Source organism: Rana temporaria, chromosome 12, assembly GCF_905171775.1.
Source record: "Rana temporaria chromosome 12, aRanTem1.1, whole genome shotgun sequence".
Lineage (NCBI taxonomy): Eukaryota > Metazoa > Chordata > Amphibia > Anura > Ranidae > Rana > Rana temporaria.
The window spans coordinates 138,699,314-138,726,834 of NC_053500.1; the positions used below are offsets into that span (position 1 = coordinate 138,699,314).

At 48.1% G+C, this 27,521-nt stretch overlaps 1 protein-coding gene across 1 annotated transcript in view; it reads right to left on the reverse strand.

The window, feature by feature from the left end:
* The window catches only part of FSCN2 (fascin actin-bundling protein 2, retinal), a 42,728-nt gene extending 15,623 nt beyond the window's left edge, over window positions 1–27,105 (reverse strand). Inside the window, exon 1 of the mRNA XM_040330952.1 lies at window positions 25,260–27,105. Coding sequence (XP_040186886.1) covers window positions 25,260–26,085 — 826 coding nt within the window. The 5' untranslated portion in view covers window positions 26,086–27,105. The remainder of the gene's footprint in view (window positions 1–25,259) is intronic.
* Window positions 27,106–27,521: the final 416 nt, after the last annotated feature.

A 27,521-nucleotide genomic window follows, 5' to 3' on the forward strand; every position in this document is an offset into this window, starting at 1 on the left:
ACACTCCGTCCAGCCCGGACGCCGCTCGCCGCCTTCGTAAATCGTTTTCCTGGAGCGTCTAGCTCATCGCTTGGCGCCGTGCCGCTCTCCCGCGCCTCCTCTGCCCAATCCGGTAATGTCGGCAAATTCCCACCCTAAACAATTGCCACTAATTGAGCCTGTTAATCTGATTGCCGTTTCCATCTGGCTGGCTGTTGCAGCGCTCTCGACCCTCACCCTCTCTATAATCTTGGCTGTTAGCCTCCATTCGCCATAAGCGGCTTTGCACAGCTCAGCAGCCTTCTGAGAATGGTCGCCTCGCCCCTCCGGAGGATGAAAAGGACGCTATTTCCATACAGACCTGCTAGACTTTTTGAAAGGGTGGCACAATGCCCCTGTGAAAATCGAATTGCCGGCGTCTGCTTATTCACACACTCTCTGAAAATAAAAAAAATTCTATACGTTTGCCCACTTACAAAGAAATGAGGGGCCAGATCCACAAAGAAGTTACGCTGGCGTATCTATTCATACGCCGCGGAACTTCTAGGATGCTCCGGCGTATCTTTTTTCTGTATTCAGAAAACAAGATACGGCAGAATTTTGCTAAGATACGACCAGCGTAAGTCGCCTACGCCGTCGTATCTTAACTGCATATTTACGCTGGCCGCAAGGGGCGTGTACGCTGATTTACGCCTAAAATATGTAAATCAGCTAGATACGCCAATTCACGAACGTACGCCCGGCCGTCGCAGTACAGATACGCCGTTTACGTTAGGCTTTTTCCAGCGTAACATTACCCCTGCTATATGAGGCGCAGCCAATGTTAAGTATGGACGTCGGGCCAGCGTAGAATTTTCCGTCTATTACGTCGTTTGCGTAAGTCGTTCACGAATAGGGCTGTGCGTCATTTACGTTCACGTCGAAAGCATTGGATTTTTGCGGGTTAATTTGGAGCATGCACACTGGGATACTTTCACGGACAGCGCATGCGCCGTTCGTAAAAAGCGTCATTTAAGTGGGGTCACAATACATTAACATAACACACGCCCACATGTTCCATATTTGAATTAGGCGGACTTACGCCAGCCTATTTACGCCGACGCCGCAACTTTGCTTTGAGAATACTGAACTTGCCTGTCAAAGTAGCGGCGGCGTAGCGTAACTACGATACACTACGCCTGCTTAAAATTACGCTGTTCTTCGTGGATCTGGCCCGAGGGGTCTATCATTTTTTTTTATCATAGGTGTTTTATAACTTCACTTCAGCCCCGGACCATTTGGCTGGCCAAAGACCGGAGCACTTTTTGCGATTGCGTCGCTTTAACTGACAATTGCGCAGTCGCGCGACGTGGCTCCCAAACAAAATCGACATCCTTTTTTCCCCCCACAAATAGAGATTTCTTTTGGTGGTATTTGATCACCTCTGCGGTTTTTATTTTTTGCGCTATAAACAAAAATAGAGCGACAATTTTTTTAAAAAAAATAAGCAATATTTTTTTACTTTTTGCGATAATAAATATCCCCCAAAAATATATAAAAATCTTTTTTTTCCCCTCAGTTTAGGCCGATACGTATTATTTTTTTCATAAAAAAAAATCGCAATAAGCGTTTATTGATTGGTTTGCGCAAAAGTTATAGGCCCGGATTCACATACATCGGCGCATATTTATGCCGCCGTAGCGTATCTCTTTTACACTACGCCGACGTAACGCAGAGAGGCAAGCATGGAATTCACAAAGCAAATCCTCCCAACGTTGCGCCGGCGTAACGTAAATTCGTAGGCGTAAGCCAGCCTAATTCAAAGTAGGTGGAAGTTGCCGTGATCCATTTAAATGAAGCGTGACCCCATGCAAATGATGAGCCGAACGAACGGCGCATGCGCCGTCCCCAGTGCGCATGCTCAGAATCACGTCGAATATACTCCCTAAGATACGCCGAATCACTGCCTACGACGTGAACGTAACCTACGCCCAGCCCTATTCACATCCTACGTAAATAACGACGGCTGTGTTCCCTGGTGCAGCCATTTGCATTGATGCTGCTGACTTACACCTGCTTTATGAGTCGTAACTTTACGCCGGACGTACGACTTACATAAACCACGTATATTAATGCGCCGGTAGCAAGTACGTTCGTGAATCCAGACAAGGTCACTGGTGTCTGCCGCTGACTCTACCATGTGGTGTTGGACCCAGATCTATGCAGGATCCATCCAAATGAAGGTCAATCAGCCACAGGTAGGGCGACCACATTTCCAAACTGCCATTCATGGACACGCCCCCTCTCTCACCTTCCCCAATAAAAGATGAGGGGGTGGGCGGGGGGTAATGTAGTCTCGGGGTTGATGGGGAATTTGGCGGCAAGTTTTTTGTCAGGTGAATGTGCCACTTGCCACCAGATGCAGTGCCGCTTGCCACCCATAGCCTGCCACGAGATGCAGTGCTGCTGTCACTCCCTCTGCCTGAGCCACGTGCGTAGAAGGAAAGGAGTGAAGTCACTATCAGGAGAGTGAAGATCACACCAGCCCCTGCTGGGTGCCGGAGAAGGAGGAGGTGCCGAGGTGGGTGGGGACAGCAGCGCTGCACTAGGCGCAGGCCTCGCTCCCGGCTTCACTGTCTGAGAGTAAATTGTCACTGGTTGCAAGACGCCAGCCCTAGCAACCAGTTCCGGAAAAGTAGTTACTAGTTAGTAGGGTGTGACTGTGTCCTCTATTTCATTCCGGGATATTGTATTGTCCCGGAATGAAGGTGGCCGGGACCCGGGACAGACATGTCAATTGCGGGACAGTCCCGGGCAATCCGGGACACGTGGGCACCCTACCTGAGGGGGTGGGGACATCAGCTCTGTACTAGGCGCATGCCTCGCTCCCGGGTCTCACTGTCTGAGAGTAAATTGTCACTGGTTGCAAGATGCCAGGCAGAGCTGGCCCTAGCAACCAGTTCCTGAAATGTAGATATTAGTTAGTAGGGGGTGGCTGTGTCCTCTATTTCATTCCCGGGACATTGTATTGTCCCGGAATGAAGGTGCCCGGGACCCGGGACAGACATGTCAATTGCGGGACAGTCCCGGGCAATCCGGGACAGACATGTCAATTGCGGGACAGTCCCGGGCAATCCGGGACAGACATGTCAATTGTGGGACAGTCCCGGGCAATCCGGGACATGTGGGCACCCTAGCCACAGGAAACCCTAGCAACCTCAGGAGAATCCCTGGTTGAGAATGGCTGGTGTAGGCCATATAGTGCAGCTCCTGATCTGCATACTAGACCCAGATCAGTGGGACAAGAAAGTATTGCAGCCACTGGATCAGTATAACAACCAGAGAAGTAATTTTTTCTTTTTTCAGTAGTAGAGGTCAGCTCTACACTTGAAGGTTTTATCTGACGGGTTCTCTACAATCACTGAAAACGGATAAAAGAGAGGCGTCTGTGTGATTTGGGAGTCTGCCACGTGTGCCACTGAGGACTGTCAGCGCTACAAGTGCAATCGCTGCGAGTCACTAGAGTCCCACTTGAGTGAATGATCTCCGCAGAGCGCGCAGCGTGCCCTCTGTCAGCACTTCGCAGGCTGATACGTGAGGCCGGCAACGTCACAAATCCCTGCCGGGTGAGGGGAGTGAGGCCGTGTCCTACATGCCACCGAGTCTGGAGGGGATAACAAGGACAACAACTGCGGGACAAAGACACTTTCTCCTTTCATACAACGCCACTTCACATAACTATTGTACATTCACACCAGTCCTTGCCCTTAGGAGCTTACAATCTGAAGCCGAGTACATAGGGGCCGAATGTCAGGCGACATTGGCCGGTTCAATAGAAACCGGTCGGTTATGACCGAAAACGGCCTGCCAACCGGCTTCTGGTCTGCTCTCTCAGCCAATGGCCGAGGCAGATTTCCAGATCTGTGCAGTAATCCAGTGTGAGACTTCCTGTAATAAAGCCCCCTCCTGTAGTGATTGGAGCCTCCTGGGCCCCTCCCACAGCTCCGCTCTCTCCTTGTGCAGGTGCACTGGTCTTGTCTCCGCCCCCTCCTGTAGTGATTGGAGCCTCCTGGGTCCCTCCCACAGCTCTGCTCTTTCTCTCCTTGTGCAGGGAGACTGGTCTTGTCTCCGCCCCCTCATGTAGTGATTGGAGCCTCCTGGGCCCCTCCCACAGCTCTGCTCTTTCTTTGTGCAGGTGCACTGGTCTTGTCTCCGCCCCTTCTGTAGTGATTGGAGTCTGCTGGGGCCCTCCCACAGCTCTGCTCTCTCTTCTTGTGCAGGGGGACTGGTCTTGTCTCCGCCCCCTCCTGTAGTGATTGGAGCCTCCTGGGTCCCTCCCACAGCTCTGCTCTTTCTCTCCTTGTGCAGGGAGACTGGTCTTGTCTCCGCCCCCTCATGTAGTGATTGGAGCCTCCTGGGCCCCTCCCACAGCTCTGCTCTTTCTTTGTGCAGGTGCACTGGTCTTGTCTCCGCCCCTTCTGTAGTGATTGGAGTCTGCTGGGGCCCTCCCACAGCTCCGCTCTCTCTCCTTGTGCAGGGGGACTGGTCTTGTCTCTGCCCCCTCCTGCAGTGGGTGGAGCTTGCCGCCCCCCCCCCCCAAGCTCTGCTCTTTCTCTCCTTGTGCAGGGGGACTGGTCCTGTCTCCGCCCCCTCCTGTAGTGATTGGAGCCTCCTGGGCCCCTCCCACAGCTCTGCTCTCTCCTTGTGCAGGTGCACTGGTCTTGTCTCCGCCCTTCCTGTAGTGATTGGAGTCTGCTGGGGCCCTCCCTCAGCTCTGCTCTCTTTCTTTGTGCAGGGGGGCTGGTCTTGTCTCTACCCCTCCTGTAGTGATTGGAGACTGCAAGGCCCCTCCCACAGCTCTGCTCTTTCCTTGTGCAGGGGGACTGGTCTTGTCTCTGCCCCTCCTTTGGTTTTCTATTGTGGGTGGAGCCTTCTAGAGACCTCCCACAGCTCTGCTCTTTCCTTGTGCAGGGGGACTGGTCTTGTCTCTGCCCCTCCTGAAGTTTTCTGTGGTGGGTGGAGTATGCTGGGCCCCTCCCACAGCTCTGCTCTCTCTCTCTCTCTCTCCTTGTGCAGGTGACTAGTCTGGTCTCCACCCCTCCTGTAGTTTTCTATTGTGGGTGGAGCCTTCTAGAGCCCTCCCACAGCTCTGCTCTTTCCTTGTGCAGGGGGGCTGGTCTTGTCTCCGCCCCCACCTGTTGTTTTCTGTAGAGGGTGGAGCCATCTGGGGCCCTCCCACAGCTCTTTTTACTGCACAGGCTATGTACAGCACAGTGATAATGTCACTTCTACTTTTTTAAGGTAACATCTGGGTTTGTAATGGCACACACAGTATATTTATATATGTTGTGGCCATTGAGGAATATATTTAAATAAATAAACATGTCATACTTACCTCCTCTGTGCAGCTTGTTTTTCACTGAGTGGGCCCTGATCCTGGTCTTCTGGGGTCCCCCGGCGGCTGTCTTGGCTCCTCCCCGCATCAGCTAACCTCCCTGGGAAGAGCTTACCGAAGGGGGTTACCCTGCGGGCGCGCTCCCGAGTCCTGTGTTCGGTGTCCATAGCCGTCAACTACAGGACTCGACCGCGCCCCCCGGCCCTCTCGTCATTGGAGTTGATTGACAGCAGCAAGAGCCAATGGCTGCGCTGCTTTCAATCTACCCAATGAAGAGCCGAGAAGCCAGCGTGTTCTCAGCGCAGGACTTTCGAGGGCTCAGGTAAGTAAACGGGGGGGCTGGGGGGCCTGTAAGGATTGGATGTGAAGCTTTACAACCCCTTTAAGTTTAAACTTTTCACTACCAATGACACACCACCAAGGCCAACGATGGTAACCTCCATATTTATAACCAACAATACTTTGGGTTGGATTGACCTGCGTACACCACCGGCTCCTGGAACGGGACGACACAGACGTGTTCTCTGTATATTTCATACATAGCGGGTTGAGTCACCTGTCCAGACAATCAGGCTATGAGGTCCAGGCCGCCAATATTCTCCGCTGTGCGGGTCACGTCAGGTTGACCTATTGACTCGGTTACTGCCGGTGGCTCTTGGCAGAGTATCACATGAGACAAATGAGCATCAGGTTGCACATTGCAAGAACGCGGGGCATCGGCTTACACGTTCAGCTGACTCGGAGAAGCTCGGAGCAGAATTCCGGCCAAGCACAAAACTCATCAATATATAAAGTGATGAACTATTTACTTGGGTTGGGGGTTTAATTTTTGCTTGGATGCACCAACTGGGAGAAAAAAACATGGCGCCCACGTCCTTAGAACTTTCGTTCCTTGAGGCAAAAAGAAAACTGGTGTGTCCCTAGTGTGTGCAGAGTGTGCAATTCACACGGGCCCCAAAGGGGGAGGGGGCCCACAGTGCCCTCACGGCATGCATTGTGGATTCAGATCAGGAAGTGCTCCTCACCATGACGCCATCTTCTGACTTGGTCATTTAAAGTCTGCGTATGGTGGCCCCGCACCCGCCCTATTCAGTGCCGACTATTTGCCGAGCTAGTACATTTGTAATATGTCTCACATCCAGACAGGGCCGTTTGAAGGAATTTGGGGGCCCCAAGCAAAATGGACATGAAACCCTCCCCCCCAGTTCTTTTTACTTCCCCCCCGGGCCCCCTCCCTATGTTTTTTTTACGCCCCCCCCCTCCCTACCAGGTCCGTACCGCGTGGCATGAGATTTAGGCCTGGATTCACGTAACACTTACACCGATGTATCTACAGATACGCTGCGTAAATGTGCGCCGTCGTATCTATGCGCCGTGCCCATAGAACTAGATACGCCTGAAAATAGGCTTCCTCCGACCGACGTAACTTTCCTACGCCGGCGTATCTTGGACGCATATTTACGCTGGCCGCCTCATTGCAAATATGCAAATGAGGGAGATACGCAGATTCACGAACGTACTTGCGCCTGTCGCAGAAATATACGCCGTTCGGCGTAAAGTTATTCCACCTAAAGGAGGCTCATCCCATGCAAAGGTATGGACCACGGAACAGCCGTCGTATTTTACGTCGTTTACGTAGGACTACGTGAATAGGGCTGGGCGTAGGTTACGTTCAGTGATTCGCCGTATCCTAGGCATTCGTTCCGACGTGATTCTGAGCATGCGCACTGGGAAGCGTCTACGGGACGGCGCATGCGCCGTTCGTTCGGCCCATCATTTGCATGGGGTCACGGTTCATTTAAATGGATCACGCCCACCGTCCACCTACTTTGAATTAGGCGGGCTTACGCCGAATAATTTACGTTACGCTGGCGCAACGTAGGGGGCAAGTGCCTTGTGAATACTCTGCTTGCCTCTCTGTATTACGTTGGTGCAGCGCATATGAGATGCGCTACGCCGGCAGAAAGATGCGCCGATCTACCTGAATCCGGCCCTTAGTTTCCTGTTCCCGGCCGGACTGAAAGGAAGTGAGTACTCGGTGTGCACTTCCTGTCAGTCCAGCCGGGAACAGGAAACTGAATCTCCTGTACCGCGTGGTACCCGGCCGGGGTCCGGACTGACAGGAGGAAGGAAGAGGAGCTCAGACACGCTACAGAGAAGGGGAAGTGATGACTCGAGGCTCTCTATAGAGCGCTCAGGCGGCTGCAGCATATAGGAAGCGTGGCAAGGGCCCTGCTTGGGGCCCCACGCTAGCTCGGGGCCCCAAGCAATTGCTTGGTTTGCCTGCTTTGTAGCGACGGGCCTGCATCCAGACCAGTGCCAGTGGATAGACAGGCCAGGCTTTTCTTCACCATTACAAGAAACAATTCCAAAATAATAAAAGGTATTTACAGAACCTCGTGAAATGACGTAACAGTATGCAGTACAAAGGTCTGAGAGATGAGGGGCGCATGTGTTTATTGGGCGGAAATCAATGACTGGCACTGGCGCCCATTGCATGTAACCGCTCATAATGGTTGGTTACATGTGATCAGATCCTCAGACTGAGCCTGGACACAGAGGGGTAGATTCACATAGAAGATACAACGGCGTATATCCAGATACGCCGTCGTATCTCTGAGTCCGGCCGGTCGTATCTATGCGCCTGATTCATAGAATCAGTTACGCATAGATTTCTATTAGATCCGACCAGTGTAAGTCTCTTACGCCGTGGGATCGTAACTGCATTTTTCCGCTGACCGCTAGGGGCGTGTACGCTGATTTATGCGTTGAAATATGTAAATCAGCAAGATACGCGAATTCACGAACGTAAGCCCGGCCGACGCAGTACATTTACGCCGTTTACGTTAGGCTTTTCCCGGCGTATAGTTTCCCCTGCTATATGGTGGCGTAAGTGTGGCGTACCAATGTTAAGTATGGCCGTCGTTCCCGCGTCGAATTTTGAACTTTTTACGTCGTTTGCGGAATTCGTCCGTGAATGGGGCTGGACGTCATTTACGTCGAAACCAATGACGTCCTTGCGGCGTACTTTGGAGCAATGCACACTGGGAAATTCCACGGACGGCGCATGCGCCGTTCGGGAAAAACGTCAATCACGTCGGGTCAAGCCTAATTTACATAACACACGCCCACCTCTTCACTATTTGAATTAGGCGGGCTTACGCCGGCCTATTTACGCCACGCCGCCGCAACTTTCTTTTAAGAATACGGCACTTGCCTGTAAAAGTTGCGGAGGCGTAACATAAATAGTATACGTTACGCCCGCACGAAGAAACGCCGATCTACGTGAATCTACCCCAGAGGATTGGAGCACCGACTACACACATGCAGGATGCCGCAAAATGCCTGGCGTCTTGGGGAAGGGGCCCAGCCTATGATCTTGCACACAGGCCTCCTGCTTTCTGAAAATGCCCCCTCTGTCTGGGTTTGACTCCCACGAAGCAGGGTCACCTTGTAAGGATTCACCCGGACAGTCCGGGTTTTGAATCATGTGTCCGGGTTTTCGGGCAGACTGAAACCTGGACACTATGGCCCGGATTCACAGAGAGCGGGCGCACATTATGCCGCCCTAGCGCAAACAATGTACGCTACGCCAACGCACCGCAGAGAGGCAAGCATGGAATTCACCAAGCCAGTGTTCCCAACGCTGCGCTGGGTTTCGGAGGCATAGGTGGAAGTGGGCGTGACCCAATGCAAATGATCGGCCAAGCGCCAGACAGATACGTATCACGAACTGCGCATGCGCCGTGACGTGGACGCATTCCTCTGCGCATGCTCACAACCACGTCGGAACAACTGCCTAAACTACGCCGGATCACTGCGTACGGCGTGAACGTAACCTACGTCCAGCCAGACACACGTCCAACGTAAAATACGCCAGCTTGTGTTCCCTGGTGCAGACCTTTGCATGTCTGCTGCTGGGTTGCACCTCCTTTATGGGGCATAACTTTACGCCGGCCGTACAACTTACGCGCACCTCGCGTAGCCTGCGCCGGGCGTGCGTACGTTCGTGAATCGCCGTTTTTCCCTCATTTGCATATTTGAATAACTAATCAATGGGAGCGCCACCATGCGTCCAGCCTAAATGTGCGCCCACCCTACGCCGGCGTAGGCAAGTTACGTCAACGGGGTGAAGCCTGTTTTTAGGCGTATCTTAGTTTGTGGGTCTGGCGCACAGATACGATGGCGCACATTTGCACTTACATCGGCGTAACTTGTTATACGTCGGCGTAAGTGCTTTGTGAATCCGGGCCTATATTCAGACAGGGTTGTGGCTCCCCAAGTAACCAAGATAAGTCGCACACAAATCTGTTCCCAAGGATAGGGGTCAGGACTGTTCATGTTCGTGTGTTTACCTCGGAGTTGGGGGGTGTCAGTTGGGATTTGACGCAGGTCCGGGTGTCGGATGAAAGCTGTTGCAGAGAACATGATGACTTGTAGGGTAACAAGATGCATCATTAATATAATTCCCCGAGTAGAATTCACGGCTGTTTTCGGATTTTCACTTAATTATCACATTCAGCACATTATGTAAGCGAAGCAAGATCACCAAGACCGGGGGGCTGGCGACACTTCAACCCACTGCGACAATTCAAAATGAGCGATCGATTAAAAAATAACACATACAGCAGAGGTGATCAAATACCACCAAAAGAAAGCTCTATTTGTGGGGAAAAAGGGACATAAATTATGTTTGGGAGCCACGTCGCACGACCGCGCAATTGTCAGTTAAAGCGACGCAGTGCCGAATCACAAAAAAATGGCCTGGTCATTAAGGGGGTAAATCCCGGTCCTTAAGTGGTGCTGCGTACACACAATCGGTTTGTCTGATAGACCGTTTTCATCAGACTAAACCGATCGTGTGTGGGACACTCCACCTACAGGCAGGGCCGTCTTTAATGTTGATTGGACCCTGGACAAAAAATGTCTTGGGGGCCCCCCCATGCAATTTTGCTCCCCAACTGCTCTGAGACATACAATAAATATCAGCTAGACTTAAAATCAGTTTACTGTATCAGATCAGGCAGTGATTGCGATTGGTTGCTAGAGGTTACAGCATATCATTACCACTTACTGACTGGTTGCTAGAGGTTACAGCACACATAACGGCTCACTGATTAGTTGTTAGAGGTTACAGCACATGATTTCTTCTTGTTGATTGGTTGCTAGAGATTACTGTACAGTAATACTGCTCACTGATTGGTTGCTAGAGGTTACAGCACATCATCTCTTCACAGCAGAGGGGCGTGATATACATATGAATGTCTCCTTTATTTACATATGAATGCCGCCGGCCTCAGCTATTTACATATTAATGCTCCCGTTATTTACATATGAATGACGGTTATTTACATGTAAACACAGGGTCTGCAGGTGAGTCATCTGTACACAACAATAGGGCAGAGCTGGGCAGCACTTCACATTGAGATATCAGGACACAGCACAGGACTAAAACTTCAAAGGACAAGGGAATTTAAACTGTAAGGCCTCGTACACACGACAGAGTTTCTCGGCAGAATTCACCGAGAAACTCGGTCAAAACCCGGATTCTGCCGAGAAACTCTGTCGTCTGTACAGTTTTGGCTCGATGGAGCCGCCGAGGAACTCGACGAGAAAATAGAGAACATGTTCTCTATTTTCTCGTTGTCCGCGTTGCTCTATGGGAGAAGGCGGCCCGCCGAGCTCCTCGGCGGCTTCATCCCAAAACTCGACGAGGAACTCGACGTGCCAAGCACGTCGAGTTCCTCTGTCGTGTGTACGGGGCCTCATAGTTGGCAAAGTATGAGGCAGCTGCTTTGGGCCCCCACAACAATGACATGGTCCAGGGCAGCTTCCCCTTTTGCCCTGCCTTAAAGACGGCCCTGCCTACAGGCCGGAGCCTCATGTACTGGACCTAGGCGCCCTGCATGCACGGGTTCTATAGACTGCTGCAGATCATTTAGTTTTCTCCGTATTTTCAGGGCAATATAAACAATTACGTAGAATCCACAGACACCTTCACCGCTTTGTCATGACTTTCCCCCGTTTTAGTGCAGAGCAGAGATTACCGGGGGGACCAAAGGTTGCTGTTCAGGTTGATGAAATCAATTATTCACTATTTACTAAACGTAAATCTTTACAGGTGATCGGAGAGGGGGGAGGGGGGGATTGTGGTAGTAATATAAAGAATACGGAATGTTAGTGACACTCGGCTGTAAAACTTTAGATGTTGTTCTGGCCGGAGAGTCTCGTCAGCAAATGTGCTTCATAAACAGCCAATCATCTGCACCGACTGTCAGCAAGGAAAGTCAAAGTCGAATATGAAGCTGCGTACAGAAAATGCAGGATTCCGGCTCTGGGGCTTTGGTTTAGTATTCCAAGGCATTGCTGTAATGCCCCAGTCGCTCTGTGATCTGGGAACCCCCCCTAATTGCAAGGCAGGAGAGAAATTCCCAAACACACCCCCTGGAGACTCGACTCCAAGCAGAAAGCTAGACGCTGCTTCCCCCAGGTGCCAATCATCATCCAGCCTGAGCTGGATGCTCGAATCTGATTGGTGATACAGGAAGTAGAGGAAATGTTCCTGACTTTTTTCATTGAGATCTGAGATGCTCTCTGGATTCTGGCTGTGAGGGGGGGGGGGGGGGGATCAGAGATGATTATCATATTTATCGCGTATACCGCGCACTTTTTTCCCCTTAAAATCAGGGGGAAATCGTGGGTGCGCGATATACGCCGATCCTCCTCAGAGACAGCTGATCCTCGCTGTCTCTGAGCGCCGCCGACAAAGGTCGAGCCGAGTGTACTGCGCACTCGGCTCCTCCCGCAACCACGCGAGCGAAGCTGAGAGGAGCCGAACACACCGGAAATCCGGCTCTGCATAGCTCGACCAAGGCCCCAAGTTTAACGCTGCAACCCCCGGCAGACGGATGCGACGGACACCGACAAGGCTGGACGGACCGGCAGACGGACGCGACGGACACCTACAAGGCTGGACGGACCCTGCGCAAGGCCGCAGACGGACGCCGGACAAGGCCGCCGATGGACGCCGGGTAAGACAGCAAACGGACACCGACAAGGCTGCAGACGGACGCCGGACAAGGCCGCAGACGGACGCCGGACAAGGCCGGGCAAGACAGCAGACGGACACCGACAAGGCTGGACGGACCCCGCGCAAGGCCGCAGACGGACGCCGGACAAGGCCGCCGATGGACGCTGACAGCAGACAGACACCGACAAGGCTGAGCATCCAAAAAGTATGCTTTTTCCCTAAACTTCCCTTCTCAGGTTGGGGTGCGCGCTATACGCCGGCGCGCGGTATATGCCGATAAATACGGTATATGTAATGGACTGAATTTCCCGAGCTTATCACGTCTTAGCGGTATGACATCAGTAACCCGCTGATTGCTTTTTTAATTTCTCTTTACCATTGCAACCTTTCTTTTCATAAAGTTAACAGTGGCTCCATTAGGGGCGCCCGGGCGCCGCCCCCCTTCTATCCACGCCACACCCTATATGACTATATAGAGCTCATGCTATGAATGAATCTATCCGCAGCCACTCCCTATTCATGCATCCAGCCCCTTTCAGGACGCCGGGCACGTGAATTACAGTGGTGGGGTGATTAGGTACCTGATTAGAGCCATAGGCTCTAATAGGCTTCTAAATAGGGTGGAATCGGAAAGGCCTGCGAACCTGTACATGTCTGTGATCAAGCTGTCAATAGACAGATCAAGGCACAGAGCCTTTCAAGCTGTCTCTGTGCCTTGTGATCACTGTGATGGCCAATCACAATGATCACAAGTGTAAACACTGATTGTGTTTACATCTGAGAGCCCACCCCTTCCTGCTCTGGTGATCTTCTGCATCCCTCTTCTCCGAACGCTTCCCCTAAAAATCCTGTAAATGAGACTTCTCCCACTGGCCACCAACCAAAGGGGTGCATGATGAGCAGCAAGGGGGGGGGGCATGCTGACCACCAATAAGAAGCAATAAGGCACAGAGGGGACATTTTGGATTATAAAGGGGGCACACTGACCACCGATGAGAAGCAACGGAGCACACAGGGGTCATTTTGGATTATAAAGGGGGCACATTGACCACCAATGACAAGCAATGGGGCACAGAGGGGACATTTTGGATTATAAAGGGGTCACACTGACCACCAATGAGAAGCAAAGAGGGGAAATGTTGGATTATAAAGGGGGCACACTGACCACCAATGACAAGCAATGGAGCAAAGAGGGGAAATGTTGGATTATAAAGGGGGCACACTGACCACCAATGACAAGCAATGGGGCACAGAGGGGACATTTTGGATTATAAAGGGGGCACATTGACCACCGATGAGAAGCAATTGGGCACAGAGGGGACATTTTGGATTATAAAGGGGGCACACTGACCACCAATGACAAGCAATGGGGCACAGAGGGGACATTTTGGATTATAAAGGGGGCACATTGACCACCAATGACAAGCAATGGGGCACAGAGGGGACATTTTGGATTATAAAGGGGTCACACTGACCACCAATGAGAAGCAAAGAGGGGAAATGTTGGATTATAAAGGGGGCACACTGACCACCAATGACAAGCAATGGGGCACAGAGGGGACATTTTGGATTATAAAGGGGGCACACTGACCACCAATAAGTAGCAATGGGGCACACAGGGGTCATTTTGGATTATAAAGGGGGCACATTGACAAGCAATGGGGCACAGAGGGGACATTTTGGATTATAAAGGGGTCACACTGACCACCAATAAGTAGCAACGGGGCACAGAGGGGACATTTTGGATTATAAAGGGGTCACACTGACCACCAGTGAGAAGCAATGGTGCACATTGTGGATTATAAAGGGGGCAATGTTATGGGGCACTCACCACTGATCACCAACATTTAAAGGGGAACCCACCACTGATCACCACCTTAAGGGGGAACACTAACTTTTGACTACTGTGCATTACACAATCCTGACCCCTGCACTCTGACTGCTGAAAACAGAACTGGACTTTTTTTCTTTTATATAGTGAAAAAAAGTACCACCAAATAAAAATAAAAAAAGCTCTATCTGTCTTAACCACTTAACCCCCGGACCATATTGCTGGTCAAAGACCAGAGCACTTTTTGCGATTCGGGACTGCGCCGCTTTAACTGACAATTGCGCGGTCATGCGACATTGCTCCCAAACAAAATTGGCGTCCTTTTTTCCCCACAAATAGAGCTTTCTTTTGGTGGTATTTGATCACCAAATTTTATTTTTTGCGCTATAAACAAAAATAGAGCGACAATTTTGAAAAAAAAATTATATTTTTTACTTTTTGCTGTAATAAATATCCCCCAAAAATGTATAAAAAAACATTTTTTTCCCTCAGTTTAGGCCGATACGTATTCTTCTACACATTTCGTAAAAAAAAATCGCAATAAGCGTTTATTGATTGGTTTGCGCAAAAGTTATAGCGTTTACAAAATAGGGGGTATTTTTATGGCATTTTTATTAATATTTTTTTTTTACTAGTAATGGCGGCGATCAGCGATTTTTTTTTCGGTACTGCGACATTATGGCGGACACTTCGGACACTTTTGACACATTTTTGGGACCATTGGCATTTTTATAGCGATCAGTGCTATAAAAATGCATTGGATTACTATAAAAATGCCACTGGCAGTGAAGGGGTTAACACTAGGGGGCGGGGAAGGGGTTAAGTATGCCTGGGTGTGTTCTTACTGTGGGGGGGGGTGGCCTCACTAGGGGAAACACTGATCTTCGGTTCATACATTGTATGAACAGAAGATCAGCATTTCCCCTGCTGACAGGACCGATAGCTGTGTGTTTACACACACAGCTCCCGGTCCCCGCTCTGTAACGAGCAATCGCGGGTGCCCGGTGGCGATCGAGCCCGCTGGGCACACGCACGGGAGTCGGGGGCGGCGCGCACGCGCCCCTAGTGGCCGCTCGAAGAGCGGACGTATAGCTACGGGCTCTCGCCCAGGAGAGCCGACCTGCCGCCGTATAATGACGGTGGCTGGTCGGCTAGTAGTTAAAGAAATCTATAAAAATTCATCTGGGTACAGTGTTGCATGACAGAGTAATTGTCAGTCAAACTAATCACTGCACTAAAAACATTTGGCTGGGTAATGAAGGAGGATACACAGGCCGGTTAGACGTTACCTCGTTATATGCTTCATTCTATAGCACATTGGAGTGACAGGTAAATGTGTCATTACATCACAGCATAACGCGTCAGAAATCTGTGCCGAGATGAAAGGACTCGCGGAGCGCCGATCACCGACTATCACCGTCCTAATAAGTCCCCCTTTAAGTTATTTAAGATCCTGAAATGACAGGTAATCGGTGAGTAGGACGGTCTGTATTAATAGTACGAGTATCATCTTCAATAAATAAGTATAATTGCCGCTTACACACACTGTACACATCACCATAATAAACCTTTTTTTTACCGCCACTATTCCTTTTATATTGACTTTTGAAATTTACAAATGCAGCAATTTAGAAAATCGGATGAAAGGTTTAGCGCTGGGAAACACTTTTCGAAAGATAAAGGGCCAGATTCTCGTAGTTCAGCGTATTTTTGTGCGGGCGTAGCGTATCCTATTTACGTTACGCCTCCGCAACTTAGACGGGCAAGTGCCGTATTCTCAAAGCACTTGCTCCGTAAGTTGCGGCGGCGTAGCGTAAATAGGCCGGCGTAAGCTCGCCTAATTCAAATTTGGAACGGGGGGGGGGCGTGTTTTATGTAAATAACTTGTGACCCGACGTTGCTATCCGGGGCTGCGTTTTGTCTACGCCTAGGTGTGAATGCAGCCTTACATACTCTTTAACCACTTGCCGACCGCCTTACGTATTTTAACGGCGGCACTTTAAAGATGGATATCTCGGTAACGGCAGCAGCTGCTGCCACAACTGAGGTATCCATCTTTAGTGCCGACGGTCCTGTAAACGATAACGGCGGTCTCCGCGGTGGATTCGCCGAGAGATCGCCGTTATCGGTGGCGGGAGAGGGGCTCTCCCGCACCCTCTGCCGCTTACCGGAGCCGTCGGTAGCGGCGGAGGCGATCGGGACCGTTCGGCACCTGTGTGGGGATGCGAGTGAGGGAAAAATCGCCCCCACCCGTCCCCATATCTCTGCTGGGCGGAAGTGACGTCAAAACGTCAGTCCCGCCCAGCGTCTTAAAGAGACATTTTTTTTTTCTGTCATTTGAAAAAATGACAGTTTAATTTTTTTTTTCTTTTTTTGCATTTAAGCCTAAATATGAGATCTGAGGTCTTTTTGACCCCCAGATCTCATATTTAAGAGGACCTGTCATGCTTTTTTCTATTACAAGGGATGTTTACATTTCTTGTAATAGGAATAAAAGTGATATTTTTTTTTTTTCATATTTCAGTGTAAAAAATTATACAAATGAATAAAAATAAATAAGAAAACAAAAATTTTTTTTTTAAAAACGCCCCGTCCCGACGAGCTCGCGCACAGAAGCGAACGCATACGCGAGTAGCGCCCGCATATGAAAACGGTGTTCAAACCACACAAGTGAGGTATCGCCGCGATCGTTAGAGCGAGAGCAATAATTATAGCCCTAGGCCTACTCTGTCGCTCAAAAAATGCAACCTGTAGAATTTTTTAAACGTCGCCTATCGAGATTTTTAAGGGTAAAAGTTTGACGCCATGCCACGAGCGGGCGCAATTTTTAAGCGTGTCATGTTGGGTATCATTTTACTCGGCGTAACATTATCTTTCACAATATATAAAAAAATTGGGCAAAAATTATTGTTGTCTTATTTTTTTAATTCAAAAAAATGAATTTTTCACAAAAAAAGTGCGCTTGTAAGACCGCTGCGCAAATACGGTGTGACAAAAAGTATTGCAATGACTGCCATTTTATTCCCTAGGATGTCTGCTAAAAAAAATATATATAATGTTTGGGGGTTCTGATTAATTTTCTAGCAAAAAAATTGTGATTTTTACATGAAGGAGAGAAGTGCCAAAATAGGCCTGGTGATTAAGTGGTTAAAACTACATGTCCATCTAAGACTACCCTGTCCACAGTGATACCGCTGCCGTTAATTTTTAATACCATTCAATTAAAATATGATGTGCGCCGCTATTGTATATATTATATATCTTTTTTTTTTTTTTTGCTGTTTTTTCTACAAGAGTGGAGTTACCCTTTAAGGTAGATTTCTTTTATATTCTGTGCCTTAGCAAAATACTAAGCTAAAAAAAAGGGGGGGTGTTGTACAAAAATAATCCAAATCTGACTTTATTCTGATTTTGGAGCTTTATTAATCATTTATTTGTAGCGTTTTCCTTTAAGATACTACATCCGAATCGCCGCACCTCTTCTCTCCGCAGAGGTTCCTCTGTACAGACATACAACTGCCTCTGCCAGAAATTCTGACCAATCTGGGACTCTTCTGGGGTTTTTTTTTTTTTTAGCGTGACGTGGGCGGATCTTGATGCTTGGGAGGAGGAGGAGCCTATTTTGTTCCATTAATGAATGTTGACAAGCGGAGATAAAACTTGACCGGCCCACCAGCCAAGTGTCCCTGGAAAACGTTTCACAAACCTTTGCCAACGATAACAGGAGTTGTGTGTCGGTATTTCCTACATAACATGTTCAGGAAGCCAGCGAATCAGAGGAGATTTATGAAGGACTTAGCCGGTTATGACATTCTTGAACTTTTTAATATTTATTTATCGTTAATATAAATACCGGCCTCATTCATGCGGGAAAAGTAGGATTTGGTTTTAAAAATATGCGATTAAAGGGGGAATCGTATGGCCAGATTCACGTACGGCGGCTTAAAGTTGTATGTAATTTACGTTACGCCGCCGCAAGTTAGAGAGGCAAGTGCTGTATTCACAAAGCACGTGCGTCCTAAGTTACGACGGCGTAGCGTAAATGTGCCGGCGTAAGCGCGCCGAATTCAAATTGTGAAGAGGTGGGCGTGTTTTATGTAAATAAAGCATGACGGCACGTAAATGAAGTTTTGAACGAACGGCGCGGTCATATCCCAGTGCGCATGCTCCAAATCACGTCGCAAATAGTCAATGCTTTCGACGTGAACGTAACCTACGCCCAGCCCTATTCTGAATCGACTTACGCAAACAACGTGAAATTCGACGGCGGTTCCGACGTCCATACTTAAAGCGGTGGTTCACCCTAAAAAAACAAGTTTCTACCATGAAATCCAGCATACTAGCGCGAGCTACAGTATGCCTTTATTTTTTTATTTTTTTGCGCCGTACTCACAGTTTAATCCCGTAGTTACGTTTCAGACTCCCCGCGGGGAGTAGGCGTTCCTATGCAGAGGGGAACATGATTGACGGCCGGCTATGGCGCGTCACGCTTCCCGAAAATAGCTGGAGTAGGACTCGGCTCTTCACGGCCCTATACGGCGCCTGCGCACAGACTAGGAGCTGACTGCGCAGGCGCCGTGAAGAGCCAAGTCCTATTTCGGCTATTTTCGGGAAGCGTGACGCGCCATAGCCGGCCGTCAATCATGTTCCCCTCTGCATAGGAACGCCTACTCCCCGCGGGGAGTCTGAAACTTAACTACGGGATTAAACTGTGAGTACGGCGCAAAAAAACTAAAATAAAGGCATACTGTAGCTCGCGCTAGTATGCTGGATGGCATGGTGGTTTATCTTTACTCCTGAAAACGCCTTACGTAAACGGCGTATCTTTACTGCGACGGGCGAGCCTAGGTTCGTGAATAGGCGTATCTCGCTGATTTACATATTCTAGGCGTAAATTAGCGTACACGCCCCTAGCGGCCAGCGTAAATAGACAGCCAAGATACGACGGCGTAGGAATTTTTTTTCGAATTTCGAAGCGGGAACGGCGGCCATACTTTAACATTGGCTACGCCACCTAGGGGGCATCTTTAACTTTAGGCAGCCTATCTCCTACGGAAACGGCGTATCTGTACTGCGTCGGCCGGGTGAACGTTCGTGAATAGGCGTATCTAGTGATTTGCATATTCTACGCCGACCGCAATGGAAGCGCCACCTAGCGGCCAGCCTAAATATTGCACCCTAAGATAGGACGGCGCAAGATAGGTTTAAGTGTATCTCTGTTTGAGAATACACTTAAACTTAGGTCGGCGCAAATTCTGAGTTAGGTCAGCGTATCTACTGATACGCTGACCTAACTCTTACTGAATCTAGCTATATCTCTTTTTTGCTTAGTCACCTAAGATGCTGGACAGCTCCCTGCCTGATTTCTGCCTTAGACAGTATTGTCTTGAACTTATCGTTATGTACCTATGTTTGTGAGTAGTTTTCCTTTTACCTACTTTTAATAAAAATATATCCAAAAGTATAATGCACAAGGCTGGTGCGTTCCTTTCTTCTTTTTCCCTTAAATAGGCCCTGCCTGACCCAAGATGTCTGCTGTAGTCACATAGGGTGGCAACATCCGATAAGATAGCTAACCCAGTGACCCAGGAAACCATAGAGGAATCCTGTTCCTCTTGACTTCCTCTCCAAACAATAGGGGCTCTGCGAAAGAGCTCCACCTGCTGTGGAGAAAGTAAACTGCACCTGCCTTCAAACTGACCACCACGTCACTGCTCAGTGATGTAAGGGCCCCCTCTTCACTGACTACCAATGTGAGGTGGCACTTTTACCACTGTGCCACTAATATAGGGCACGGCATGCCACCGATCACATCAATGCACCGTGAGCTGTAGATATAAACTTAGCGAGGGTACCTGGGGCCTAGAACCACTAATCAGGTTCAAACCTTCAGATGTCATATGACAGCACTGGAATGTTTGACTCTCTAGGCCTAATTTTTCACAAGGTCGAAAATAAAAACTATGGCCTGGATTCACAAAGACTTACGACGAGAGTATCAGTAGATACGCCGTCATAAGTCCGAATCCGCGCCGTCGCAACTTTAAGCGCATTCTCAAACTGATATACGCTTAAATGTTGCTAAGATACGACCGGCGTAAGTCTCCTACGCGTCGTATCTTAACTGCATATTTACGCTGGCCGCTAGGGGCGTGTGCGCTGATTTACGCCTAGAATATGTAAATCAGCTAGATACGCCTATTCAAGCACGTACGTCCGGCCATCGCAGTACAGATACGCCGTTTACGTAAGGCTTTTTCCGGCGTAAAGTTACCCCTGCTATATGAGGCGCAGCCAATGTTAAGTATGGACATCGGGCCAGCGCCGAATTTTCCGTCGATTACGTCGTTTGCGTAAGTCGTTCGCGAATAGGGCTGTGCGGAATTTCCGTTCACGTCAAAAGCATTGGCTTTTTGGAGCATGCGCACTGGGATACTTTCACGGACGGCGCATGCGCCGTTCGTAAAAAGCGTCATTTACGTGGGGTCACGAATGATTTTACATAAAACACGCCCACATCTTACACATTTGAATTAGGCAGGGCTTACGCCGGCCAATTTACGCTACGCCGCCGCAACTTACGGAGCAAGTGCTTTGTGAATAATGCACTTGCCTGTCAAAGTTGCGGAGGCGTAGCGTAAATAGGATACGCTACGCCCGCACAGAGTTACGCGCTCCCTACCTGAATCTGGCCCTATGTGGCTCCATAGTCACCAATCTGGATAAGTAAACTTTGAATAAGATTGTTGGGAGGAAGGAGGAAGGTCACCCGGGCCACTGGAGAGGTAAGTACAAGAACTTTTCTACTACAGTACATTTTCTTTTTGGCTTATTTCTCTGAAAATTAGAAACATTTCCACCATTGATGTCACAAGTATTACAGTGCAGAGCTTGCCAGTTAGGGGAGCAAACCACCCACACATACATTTCCATCACCAACGACAGACAGGGGAAAGACATACACTATATTGTCCAAAGTATTGGGACACCTGCCTTTACACACGCACATGAATAGGGTTCAGTATTGCGTTGGCCCACCCATTACCGCTATAACAGCTTCAACTCTTCTGGGAAGGCCGTCCACAAGGTTTAGGAGGGTGTCTATGGGAATGTTTGACCATTCTTCCAGAAGCGCATTTGTGAGGTCAGGCACTGATGTTGGACAAGAAGGCCCAACTCGTAGTCTCTGCTCCAATTCCAAAGGTGTTCTATCTGGTTGAGGTTAGGACTCTGTGCAGGCCAGTCAAGTTCCTCCACCCCAAACTCGCTCATCCATGACTTTTATGGACCTTGCTTTATTTAAAAATGTAATTATCATGTTGATGAGGGGGAGGGGGGACCTGGGAAGGTAAAATAAAAGCAGATTCACACCACAAAAACAGTGTCCATGTCTTTATGGACCTTGCTTTGTGCATTGGTGCCCAGTCATGTTGGAACAGGAAGGGGCCGTCCCCAAACGGTTCCCACAAAATTGAAAGCATGGAATTGTCCAGAATGTCTTGGTATGCTGACGCCTTAAAGTGTAAGTAAACCCACCTGTCATTTTCAGGCAAGGAAGCTGCCATCTTGGCCTATGTTCAATCTTCAACTGCCATGATGCTGCACATGTGATCAGTTATGACACCAGCCATTGGATGGTTTGACAGTTTGGTTGAGAGAACAACCATTGTGACAGTTGGCAATCCCGGCATGCCGGAAATGTAACTGCTTTTTGAAACTGTTAAATCGATGGGTTTACTTCCGCTTTAAGAGTTCCCTTCACTGGAACTAAGGGGCCAAACCCAACCCCTGAAAAACAACCCCACACTGTAATCACCCCTCCACCAAATGGTTTGGACCAGTGCACAAAGCAAGGTCCATAAAGACATGGATGAGCGAGTTTGGGGTGGAGGAACTTGACTGGCCTGACTTCAACCTGATAGAACACCTTTGGGATGAATTAGAGGAGCCAAGCCTTCTTGTCCAACATCAGTGCCTGACCTCACAAATGTGCTTCTGGAAGAATGGTCAAACATTCCCATAGACACACTCCTAAACCTTGTGGACGGCCTTCCCAGAAGAGTTGAAGCTGTTATAGCTGCAAAGGGTGGGCCAACTCAATATTGAACCCTACGGACTAAGACTGGGATTCCATTAAAACACAGCTTAGGACCCTTCAATAGAAATTTAAATCTTATACAAAAAGCAAAGTGTAATGTCCATTGGATCTGGATGGAAAAGCACGGGGCAAAAAAAAAAAAAAAATGTTGGTCGAGGAGAATTTAGAGAATCTTTATCTCGAGTGCAAGACCATAGAAAGAGAAAAACCACATTGAATAATTGATGTTGTAATTCCAGAGCCACACAGTATTAATCATTAAGGGTTTCCGATACAAACATAGTAATGTCGGAAGATGTTAAGGGCTACGAAAAAAATGTTCTATGCTTCAGAGATGATGCCTAAGGACGAGGTCCTCAACCTTTAAACAGCAAAATAAATGCCCCATCAGTGCAGACAAATAAATAAAAGTGAATTGTGTTTTCAATTCTACTCTGTTAGAACAGCGGCTGCTACAAACCTTCCTATCAAAGCCTGGCTTTTTATTTACCGAAGGCCAGTGGCTGTCAGAATCTTACCATAAAGGCAAACTAGCCCCTATCTAAGTAAAACGGGGCAGCAAAATAACCCCCTTCATATACAAGACCTCTCATCTATATTGTCACCAACATATAGGCTATTGAAATATCTTCTTGGTCTGGTGGGAAATGTTCTAGACCAGGGGTCTCCATACATTTTAAACAAAGGGCCAGTTTACGGTCTTTCGGACTTTAAGAGAGGCGGATGTTGGTGTTAGTAGGAGGAGTAGTACCCTATTATTGGTGTCAGTATGAAGAATAGTATCCTATCATTGGGGTCAGTAGGAAGAATAGTATCCTATCATTGGGGTTAGTAGGAAGAATGGTACCCTATCATTGGGGTCAGTAGGAAGAATGGTATCCTATCATTGGGGTCAGTAGGAAGAATAATATCCTATCATTGGTGTTAGTAGGAAGAATAGTATCCTATCATTGGGGTCAGTAGGAAGAATAGTATCCTATCATTGGGGTCAGTAGGAAGAATAATATCCTATCATTGGTGTTAGTAGGAAGAATAGTATCCTATCATTGGGGTTAGTAGGAAGAATAGTATCCTATCATTGGGGTCAGTAGGAAGAATAATATCCTATCATTGGGGTTAGTAGGAAGAATAGTATCCTATCATTGGTGTCAGTAGGAAGAATAGTATCCTATCATTGGGGTCAGTAGGAAGAATAATATCCTATCATTGGTGTTAGTAGGAAGAATAGTATCCTATCATTGGGGTCAGTAGGAAGAATGGCATCCTATCATTGGAGTCAATAAGAAGAATAGTATCCTATCATTGGGGTCAGTATGAAGAATAGTATCCTATCATTGGTGTAAGTAGGAAGAATAGTATCCTATCATTGGGGTCAGTAGAAAGAATATTATCCTATCATTGGAGTCAATAGGAAGAATAGTATCCTATTACTGGTGTCAGTAGGAAGAATAGTATCCTATCATTGGAGTCAGTAGGAAGAAGAGTATCCTATCATTGGGGTCAGTAGGAAGAATGGTATCCTATCATTGGGGTCAGTAGGAAGAATAGTATCCTATCATTGGGGTCAGTAGGAAGAAGAGTATCCTATCATTGGGGTCAGTAGGAAGAATGGTATCCTATCATTGGGGTCAGTAGGAAGAATAGTATCCTATCATTGGTGTCAGTAGGAAGAATAGTATCTTATCATTGGGGTCAGTAGGAAGAATAATATCCTATCATTGGGGTCAGTAGGAAGAATGGTATCCTTTCATTGGTGTCAGTAGGAAGAATAGTATTTTATCATTGGGGTCAGTAGGAAGAATAGTATCCTATCATTGGAGTCAGTAGGAAGAAGAGTATCCTATCATTGGGGTCAGTAGGAAGAATGGTATCCTATCATTGGGGTCAGTAGGAAGAATAGTATCCTATCATTGGGGTCAGTAGGAGGAATAGTATCCTATCATTGGTGTCAGTAGGAAGAATAATATCCTATCATTGGGGTCAGTAAAAAGAAAAATGTCCTATCATTGGTGTCAGTAGGAAGAATAGTATCCTATCATTGGAGTCAATAGGAAGAATAGTATCCTATTACTGGTGTCAGTAGGAAGAATAGTATCCTATCATTGGAGTCAGTAGGAAGAATAGTATCCTATCATTGGGGTCAGTAGGAGGAATAGTATCTTATCATTGGGGTCAGTAGGAAGAATAGTATCCTATCATTGGGGTCAGTAGGAAGAATGGTATCCTATCATTGGGATCAGTAGGAAGAATGGTATCCTATCATTGGTGTCAGTAGGAAGAATGGTATCCTATCATTGGGGTCAATAAGAAGAATAGTATCCTATCATTGGTGTCAGTAGGAAGAATAGTATCCTATCATTGGGGTCAGTAGGAAGAATGGTATCCTATCATTGGAGTCAATAAGAAGAATAGTATCCTATCATTGGGGTCAGTAGGAAGAATGGTATCCTATCATTGGGGTCAGTAGGAAGAATAGTATCCTATCATTGGGGTCAGTAGGAAGAATGGTATCCTATTATTGGGGTCAGTAGGAAGAATAGTATCCTATCATTGGGGTCAGTAGGAAGAATGGTATCCTATTATTGGGGTCAGTAGGAAGAATAGTATCCTATTATTGGGGTCAGTAGGAAGAATGGTGCCCCATAGTTGGCGTCATTTGGAGGAATAGTGCCCCAAGGGCCAAATAAGGGAAAGCAAAGGGCCACATCTGACCCCCGGGACGCAGTTTGGAGACCACTGTTCTAGACTCAAAGCAATGACGACAACTCACCATGATGACAACAGGAAAAATGGGAACCGTTAACCACTAGATATAAAGATACTTCAAAAGCACGATGCCCAAAAATTGACCAGATCAAATTTGTGGTTTTATAAAACAGTTGGTTACCACTCAACCTCAAAAATCCACATCAACGAGCCTTATGGAATTCTGGTGTTGAGTTTTTACCTTGCCTGATAGAGATATATCTTTTGTTGGATGCCACGAAGACAACTTGAGGGTGACTTTCTTCGAGATCAAAGAGTTCATCTTTGCCAGGTTTGGAGCTCCGCCCAGCTTTCAGCGTGCCCGTAGGTCCCATTGGTGTCAAATACTTCCCGGTACAATCTTTGAAGGCCAGCTTCCCGCCCTTGAACTCAAGAGTGTAGGCCGTGCTGTTATCGGGGTCCTTAACCAACTTCCCGTCGTTACGCAGGTAGCGGCTATCGCAAGTCTTCAAACAGTATTTTTTGTCCTGGTACACCAGGGTGATAAGGGAGTGTACCCCCCATGGTATGTTGCTGTCTGTGGAGATCTCATCTTCTTGAGGGCTTAGGTGGGCATACCTTCTCCTGCTAACACTAAGAAGGTTAGCTTGAGGGTGGATGGCCAAATGGACGGCCCAGAGCTCCGTCTCCGTGATGGTCTGAGCAAAACAGGACAGCTTATCCTCCGAGCCACCAAAGAAGCGCTTGTGCATGTCGGACTGTAGGGCCCACCTTCCATCCGACTGAGCAGAAATGGTAAAACGGCAAGATTCCTCAGGCTTCTCAGCCTCGCAGGACACGTTTCCATCTTTGTTGGCCGACAAGTATCTGCCAAGGTGGTGGCTTTTGAGGTAGACCACCGAGTTGTCCACCTCGTCTTGCTCCAAGGTCCAGATCTGCTTCTTTTTGAGGCTAGGAGCGGAGGCATAGACTTTGAAGCCAAAGGCTTCGGCTGTCAGGTACCTGTTATCACAATTGATCAAGCCGAACTGGATCTTCAAAATCTGGTGTATTCCATTGGTTGGCATTTTTTTTTTTCTTCTTCTTCAACTCTCCCGTAGGCGTGCAAGCGTAAAAAAAAAAAAAAAAAAGTCTCCTGTTGCCGACAGCCCTGCGTATAAACGCCAAAAGGTAGGCACTTTGTCAGCAGCCCTGGGAGATCTGGATTAAAATGAATGAACTGAAAAGCACCTCAACTTAACACCCAATGACGCGGTCTTGATCCTGCTCCAGTTGCCTTCCACTTTGGGCAGTGCCGGCTGCTCTCTCCTATAATCTGCACGTCGACGCTCGCTCGCTCCTCACATCTCCCTCCCAGACTGGATGCAGAGGTGGACTTTTCCAATTCACATATTAAAGCCGGTGGCGACGCAGGCTGCTCAAGCCAAGTGGTAGCTTTGCAGCCGGTTTAATTGGCCACCTCTAGGATTACAAAAGCTCTGTCCCCTTGGTTTTCAATGAACCGCGATCCGGCGGTAACCAATAGCGGGGGCTATCGCATAAAGCCACAAAGAGGCTGTGCGCCGCGAAACAATGCCCCTTTTGTCAGGTCGCCTTCTCAAATATTCAACTCTACTGAGTGAACACTTTCTCTTCGATTATTCGGGAGGCTCTTTGTAGATGAAAGGAAAGCCTCCTATGATAGGTAGCTCTAGTAAAAAAATAAAATGATAAAAAAAATAAAAACATATACAAAATTCTTCCCTTCGCCCGGTGTCTTTTCTCTCTGAATGTTGCAGGTAGAAAGAGAAAAAAAAAAAAAAGACGGTCAAGGTAATGGAATCCTCTGCCTCCTCCTCCTCCCCATCAGATGAATTCTGTCTGTATCTCTTGCTTTTTACACCTGTCTAATATTACCTGCCTCTCTGATTCCTGTGGTACTCGTCGTGTAGGTCACCCTCCTGGTTCCCCATTCTGTGGCTCTGGGCATAATCTGCTTACCAATTATCCTGATATATTTTGTTTTTCTTAAAGTTTAATCCGTTTAGGCTTCCTATGGCTCCCTACTGTGCTTTGTATCCATCTGTTCAGATCTCCTTCTTAATTGTCAACCAGCGCCGGGTACCTGCCTTACAGATAAAAAAAAAAACCTCAGATGTCTGGCCGGATTTCGAAAATTATGCGTGTATTTAAGATTTCAAGATTCGAAAAAGGATTTATAGGTACAGAACATAAAAGGGGGAGATAGCGCAATCCCAGGCCATGCGTTGCGTGACTTCGGCAGCTCCTTGAGTACAATTTGGTAGTTCAAGGTCATTTGCTTAATAATTAGTCTTAAGCTGACAACAGCCATTGGATAAGTGAAGTGGACACGTGATCCGACCGAAGGATATATTGATGTATTTATTTTTATTTTTTTAGCAGATAGACGCTCAGATAAAGGGCCAGATCCACGTACCCTGGCGCATATTTCCGTCGGGCGTAGCGTATCTCTGATACACTACGCCGCTGTAACTAAGGGGCA